This window comes from Coregonus clupeaformis, chromosome 35, assembly GCF_020615455.1.
Source record: "Coregonus clupeaformis isolate EN_2021a chromosome 35, ASM2061545v1, whole genome shotgun sequence".
NCBI lineage: Eukaryota > Metazoa > Chordata > Actinopteri > Salmoniformes > Salmonidae > Coregonus > Coregonus clupeaformis.
The window spans coordinates 17,419,281-17,426,537 of NC_059226.1; the positions used below are offsets into that span (position 1 = coordinate 17,419,281).

A 7,257-nucleotide genomic window follows, 5' to 3' on the forward strand; every position below is an offset into this window, starting at 1 on the left:
GGAACCCCTTATGTTTCATGTTCATTTGGTCCACAATTTTCGATAATTGAATGTCAATGAATAAGGCTATAGTCTCTGTATTTCTTCCGTGTTTCAAAAGTCATTGTGACCCTTGTGTCCGTTTGAGTCAAGTTTACCTTTAATGGCAATAATATTCTGGCATGCCCTCAAAGGGAGCAGGAGCACGGCTGCTTGTATGCACAGACGAACAAGAAGCCTGAAAAACTACACACACTCATGATCTGGAACAGGGATGGGCAACCATTGATCAGTTAGCCTATCATATAAAAAACTGCAAACATTTGTCTTCACCCCATGGAAAAATATGTAGAATTGCACCAAACTTGCTTTAAGACTGCAACATTTTCTCTAGGCCCCATTGCAAAATGTGTAGAATTGCAGGAAATTAACTCTAAAATGTCAAGTTTTTCTCTATGCTGTCAAGAGGGGGCCGCTAAAATGTTTTGCTCGCAAGGTGGGAGGGCCCCCAAAAGACTAGGGCTGGCTCTGACTGCATGTGGGTATAGATGCCGGTACGCAGACCCGTGAGCCACTGCGGCCCCTCATGATTTTTCCCGATTTTTTTGTGGCCCCCACCCACATCAAAGTTGCACACCCCTGATCTAGAAGTTGGTTGTCATAGCAGTCCCTCCCTTCAAATCAATGAGTTTATAACGGCTCCCATATCATTTGAACATCCTAGAAATCCCCGAAATCCTTTGGTAACTGTTAGGGATTTTGGCTCGCCTGCAGAACCGGAGGCCTTCTCCCAATCTGTCCAGATCCTGCTGTTCAACTCATTAGAGTCCATTGCAGGGCTTCTTTGTTGACACATTTGCCTTTCTAATATGTTCGTTGTGTTCCGGAAAGATGGTGTTGGCCTGTTGATTAGATCCTATAATGCCCGTTTTGCCTCCATGCCTAATCATTAGGAATATAGCTTCTCTCAGAGTGAAAGTCTTTGGAACATGGTTTCGAACTCATTCTGCAAGTCATTCTGCAACACTTTTTGTGGGCTTAATTGAAGAATGGGACTTACTGCAACATCTTGAGATAGTTTATAAATCTGCCATATTAAACCTTTGGATATTGCCCGCAGAACCTGTTGGAGTCACATGTCAAGTGATGCTACTCCTTGTAATAGCCTAACGCACTTACCGAAACCAGAGCGATATAGGGACGTTTAATAGTAAACCCATCCCTTTCCAGGCCACACTGCATCATCATTTCATAGAGCATTTCCAATGATAAGAATAATCATAGGAATAATATAATATAGTCCTTACGTAGTTAATGATTAGGCTAATAACTAAGCCAGATAGCCAGAAGATACTTGTTTTACCCTATGTAATGGTTCTCAAATTCAACGAGAAAACACAACGTTTACAGATAAACAACTTGGATATAGGTTTCAAATGAAATGATGTAGCACAATTTAATGTATTATCATTTTATTTTACCACACACACATTGTTTAAATACAAAGTTTTAACTTTCACTTTCAATGAAAAATGCAACACATGTTGACGACTCTGGGGACCCTTAGTGGAAATAATTGCATTTATTAGTTATTATAGACAAAATAATGCATTAAATAATAACGTTTGTAAATAATAATAACAATAATAACAATAATGTTATTTCAGTGCAATATATCGACCTTCTGATACAACTTCGACTATTTAGAAATTGAGTGCTAAATCCTTGCCCTTACACTTTTGGAAATAGGCCTATTCAACAAGTCAATGTGTTCGATTGATTAGAAAGTTACTTGACTTGCCATATTTGTTCCTGTGACATGACATGAAATATTGTGTTTAACATATTTTATTGTAGGCCTATCCGATTCTCCGTTCAATCACTGACAGGATTGTAGATGTATAAAGGCCAAGGCTATTGGCCTACATTAAACTATTTTCGATTGCATTTGAATGACATCTAAAATATAGTGCAATCTTGCAAACCCATTAAAGGTAGGCTACTCTAATGAACGTAAACACTATCGAATCGTCTACATTAGAAAGACTTGACCAGCAGGAGCTGGTAGCATGAGCCAATATCTGGTTCTTTCGAATCACTCATTTAAAATGTTGGCTTTAGCCTAGTAGGCCTACTCTGCCAAATATTGTTTGCTTTTCCTTTGCTTTTCCTTATCAATTGGTGGTATTCTAGGGATCGAAAATTGTATTCTCTGTGTCATCATGGTGAGGACATACAATTTTAACTTGAATCCATGTCCCGCAACAAAAAATGAGACGTCAAGCATTTCCCCCGTGTGTGTTATGGCAAGTCAGAATAGGGGCCGAGCAGCAATGAAACGATATTGTTGAGAAGTATTAAATTAATGATTTCATGTACACTATTTTAGATATAGCCTATAATTGGTCCTTGTATACTCGTTTGGCGTAGGCTATTTCTTGCATAGATGTGAAATATGTTTTATTTTCTGACATAGCTGTTGCCAATTGTCGACATTAAAAAATATATATCTTCCTATCTCTGCGACGTGCTTTCTTTTAAGTGCACTGCCTGCTTCTTAATTTAATCATCTATTTTCAGATTAGGCTATTATTTCCAAATTAGTTACAGAATCATCGGTTGTTACAATGTTATAAACGTGACTATCTGGTTGCATTTTAACTCTGTTCATCTAGCTATTTCAATAATAATCCATATGTCAATCACCGTCAAATCTGTACACATTCCGTTTCAAATGCAACATTTTCACAGCATCCCATCGTCACAGAATAGATACAAAATAAATACAATTATATAAAAGGACATAGAAAAACAATAAATAAAACGCTTTTTCCACAATGGTCAGTGTCTGGTGTCATAGTCCTTTGGGACTAAGGTTTAGGGGAGGGGGTGGGGGGTGACCGTGCACGCGCCTTGCCAAAGGTGGGCAACTAATTGATTGTTGATTGCAAGAAGACTCACACACATGGCAATTTTACTGCCGTTTCAGTTGTGGAAAAACGCATTGAGTTCATCGTATACGGGGACGGGGGCCCTTTCGTGGTGCAGGTGCATGTCGTGGTAAGGCGATACGTTTTCAGACTGGATGCTGCTCCGCACCGCTGAAGAACCGTATATGTGGCCAGCAGTGGGGCGAGAGCCGGCCAGGCCGGAGTAATGCATAGAGTAATGGTAGCCTTTCTCGGCTACCTCGGGGGACGTAGTGCCCTGGTGCTTCATAGAAAAGTTGCCATTGATGCACACGGGAGAGGAGATGGGCCCCTCGTAGTCTGGGCTGTTGTATTCTGGAGATCCACTGCCACCGTACAGTGAATCGTAGGCTGAGCAGTACCCGTGTGTCCGTAAGGGATGCGAGTTGGAACCAGACTGGTACTGAGGGCTGGAGAGGCGGGAGCACTGGTAGGGGTAAGGATGCATGGAGAAGGAGTTGGAGCCGGGATAGCGTCCCCCCTCCGGACACTGCTCCGTTAGGAAGTTTCGGGAGTTGAGCTGCAGACAACCCGCAACCAGGTTGGTCGTGGGTTGGGACAGTCCTTTACACAGCGTCTGCACGTAGGACACAAGATCAGGCTTCTTCCCGGAGCGCAGGATCTCAGAGAGGGCCCAGATGTAGTTCTTGGCCAAACGGAGAGTCTCGATTTTGGAGAGCTTTTGCGTTTTGGAGTAACAGGGCACCACTTTACGCAGATTGTCGAGCGCCGAGTTCAGGTCGTGCATGCGCGTCCTCTCCCGTGAGTTCGCCTTCTGACGACGCATCTTGGAGCGCTCGATACGCGCAGGTGTCATTTTACGCTTCTTAGGGCCCCGTTTTTTGGGCCCGTCCCCTTCTGCACCGTCCTCTCCTTCGTCCTCATCCGCCTCGTCGTCCTCCTCGTCTTCACCGCCGATCTCAGAATGTGCCCGGCTGCTTCTCAGGTCCTGGACATCCATGTCGTCATCGCCCACGCGGCAGTGATCCTCATCATCCTTGGTCTTCGAGTCCTCGCTCTCGCTGTCCTCTGCCCAGGCCGAATACTTATGCATATCGGGAAGCAGCGACGGGTCACTGAACAGCCTAGTCAACATTGCGGCACTGAAAGAGATAAAGGAAGTTGTATGAGGGAGGACGTTTCAAATCAGAAAAGGGCTAAAGGGAAAAACAAGAATGTAATGAAATGCATTCAACAACAATGGGATAATACTCAAGTTTTAATTAATAGCTCTTCATGATAAAGCCAGAGGAAATGAATAGCCAAATAAGACTTAAATTATAACTGTTGGGAGAAACTAAAACAGCATGCCATCGGAAACATTTCAGTGAACACCTGGGTCTATCGCCCGACTGGTCCCCTATTTAATTCCCTGCTGTCGTCCATGTGCCCCCTCCTGCCCTCGCACAGCGGGTCTCAGCGGTACAGGCCACATTACAGATCCCGTGGGGCGCGCTGTGAAGCGACGTGCCCCTACTTTCACTCCCCCCGACGCCCACATACTCTTGCTACATTCCAGCACTATTCCACCACACTATACCCACCTCCACAAAAAGCATGGCATGAGGCTATGTACATTTATAGTCTAATTTTAGTTTGTCTACCTTGGTGTTGATCATCGTGTCAGAAGAGATCACAAAATATTGTGTGTGGATATCTGAAGTTATTTGAATGAATAGGCTATCATATTTTTGTCAAATTTGACATTGAAATGACTTCTACCACACCTGCAGAGCCACTGTTTTATTGTAATGCTCAGCCTTATAGCCTAACAGGGGGCACTATAGGATACCATGGGTTAATACAAGATTATCATATCCGTAGAGGTCAATTTTGATTGGCAATAAATAATAATAATAATAGTAATAATAATAATAATAATCATGTACATTGTTATTATGACACTCAATAATTATTTAATTTGTAAATATCTTACCCAAACGCCAATTAGAATATCATCCAAAGATTATAATCCAAAAATACAAAGTTGATTGAGCCAGGCCTTTTTTGAAAATAGCATAAATTATCCGAAAAGGAGAAACGAGATGGTATTTGAATGTAAATAGCCAGTGCAAAGAGATGATAGATGGACAGTTTAAACCATCTCAAACCAATAACATATTGTCACCCTAAATCACTGTACATCTCTTGTATCTCTGCTAGGCTATGGAAAACTGTGGTTGGGTTACGTGATGTGTGTGGACCCAAAGTCAACCAGGAGGAATACGGTGCTAATTATCTCGAGGGTGTGCCAGAGGCAGAATCTCGTTTTGAAATTTCAGGCTCAAGAGATTTGCTCAATTAAAAAACTAACAAAAAAACGTTTAATTAACAGACCATGTAGACTACCTTACAAGAAACATATTTCACACATAATTCAGTATGCACGACTGAACGATTCTAAACCACTTTTTGTTGGAGAAATTGCTTGTATCCTTTTAGCAGTCTTCAAATATATATAAAAAATGCATTTTAGAAACCTTTTTTTTTTTGTTGTAACATTGCAACAATAAGCTCCTCTTGCATGGCCTGTGCTTGCGTGATTTAGGGGAGCTATCGATGTATTTGGAATGTAAAAGGTTGTGCTGTTGGAGGATAATTGTGGATGATAAAACTACACAAACACAAATAAATCACGTCCGCATTAGCCTACTGTACATTCGCTTTCAATAACGCCCCACCCTCCCTTTCATTTTCTCCAAGATGAACACCCAGATAAAATCATCGATAAATATTCCATCTATGCCATGAGACGCAAAAATAATTAGCTGACAGTGAAGAATAATTCTGCCTCCCCTCTCTCTCCCTCTGTATCTTTCTCTCTTCATCTCTCTGTTTCCATAGATCCATAGAAACAGGCTTTATTTTGTATTTTTCACTAATCAAATTAATGCCGTATACTGTCTGACTACTGAAATTAATTACATTCAGGAGGAAGATTGTTGCTATTTTTTCGATTGTCCACAGAGATATGCTGTAGACTAGAGCTTGTCTTTGTGGATAGCTGTTTTCTGAACAAAATAAGCATGGAATATTATATTGCACGCCCAGCCTATAACTAACACACAGAATGGAGGTCCGCGCTGTTAAAAGTTGAAGGGCAAATAACATCGTGCCAAACGAAGAATCATAGCTATACCATAATCCAAATGTTCAAAAATGACATATAGCTGAGTGAATTCAAAACAGACGTTTACAGGAGGCACAATGATCCACCAAAAAACGGTCACGAATTAGCCTTGCATTATTAATCTCTATTTATTAAATTAATTACTTTCCATTTTGGGAAGGTCACTCGTCGATTTGTTTACACTCCAACTTACCTCCGCGGGAGCTCTTGAAAGGGTGGAAAGCGCGTGAGTTCAGACCATCTTCTGGGACCGCGAGCAAACGCTCCAATAGGTGCGGCAGGGTGCTTTCAGTGTGCTATCCGCGCGCGCGCTCTGAGACAGTGTGGCATTGCTACCAGGCAGGGTTACATACTAGCTATGATGCCAGGCCATATGGTTGGCACGTCACTGGCAAGAGCCATCACATGAGAGCGGGTGATTGACATGCGCCCGCATTCGGAGAGATTGCCTTCTCGAGGGAAGAGGGCCCCGCCATCTGTCACTGCGCTCGCGCTCACACAGCCAGAAAAAGAGAGAAACTGAGACGGAGACAATTCGAGTGAAAGAGAGGAAACAGAAAAATGTGGAACAAAAACGTTTATTGTAGACAACGGGTATTATTGGTGTATTTGCCTTTATTTTTTTATATATTTTTTTTTACATTTAACCCAAGGGTTATGTTAAACGATATCATGCATAAAACAACGGTGCTCAAGGAGAGGGGGTTGGGGTGCATTTACAGACCTGGGAACAGAAGGCGATATTGTTTATCTATTTATTTACCTAATTGAATAGCATTATAGTGAGGTATTCAGGGGGAAAAACAATCAAAACAAATAGCATTGCGCGCAGACTTTACGGGCAGAACGATTAATGACTCTCACCCTCAATAGAGACGGACAGACAGATAAATGTCGGCTATTGAGTCCCTATTGATTGTTTGTTATTTACAGGTGCTCGTGAGATGAGATCGGAGATTAGACGTGAGCACCCGTAGGAGGGACGACGAGGTTGCTTGAGCGCTGGTGTTTTCAGAGTGCGACGCTGAGGGGCGTCTGAGGGGCGAGCGAGCGCCAGTCCTCCTGCACAGCAACAACGATGGGGCCCAGGTGTGCGACCCCACCAGGGACGGGATAAGGGCGGGGTCGGTGAGGGAGATGGCCGGGGGGTGGTTGGAGCTGGCATCTGTGCCGGTGCCC

At 42.7% G+C, this 7,257-nt stretch overlaps 1 protein-coding gene across 2 annotated transcripts; it reads right to left on the reverse strand.

Annotated features, from left to right (window-relative positions):
• Positions 1–1,434: 1,434 nt before the first annotated feature.
• On the reverse strand, positions 1,435–6,435 carry LOC123482516 (neurogenic differentiation factor 2-like). 2 transcript variants are annotated; one of them, XM_045210656.1, is made up of 2 exons: positions 6,272–6,435; positions 1,435–4,051 (listed from the first exon to the last, which is right to left on the reverse strand). In XM_045210656.1, exon 2 carries the CDS (start codon positions 4,042–4,044, stop codon positions 2,965–2,967), a length of 1,080 nt encoding a protein of 359 aa, XP_045066591.1. In that variant the 5' UTR covers positions 4,045–4,051; positions 6,272–6,435; the 3' UTR covers positions 1,435–2,964. The 2 variants fall into 2 exon arrangements, with proteins under 2 accessions (XP_045066591.1, XP_045066592.1); XM_045210657.1 differs by lacking the exon at positions 6,272–6,435 and adding an exon at positions 4,885–6,104.
• Between the last annotated feature and the right edge of the window lie 822 nt (positions 6,436–7,257).

Excerpts from the sequence above, each read along its gene's own strand:
- LOC123482516 (XM_045210656.1), bottom strand. The coding sequence starts at position 4,044 with ATGTTGACTAGGCTGTTCAGTGACCCGTCGCTGCTTCCCGATATGCAT.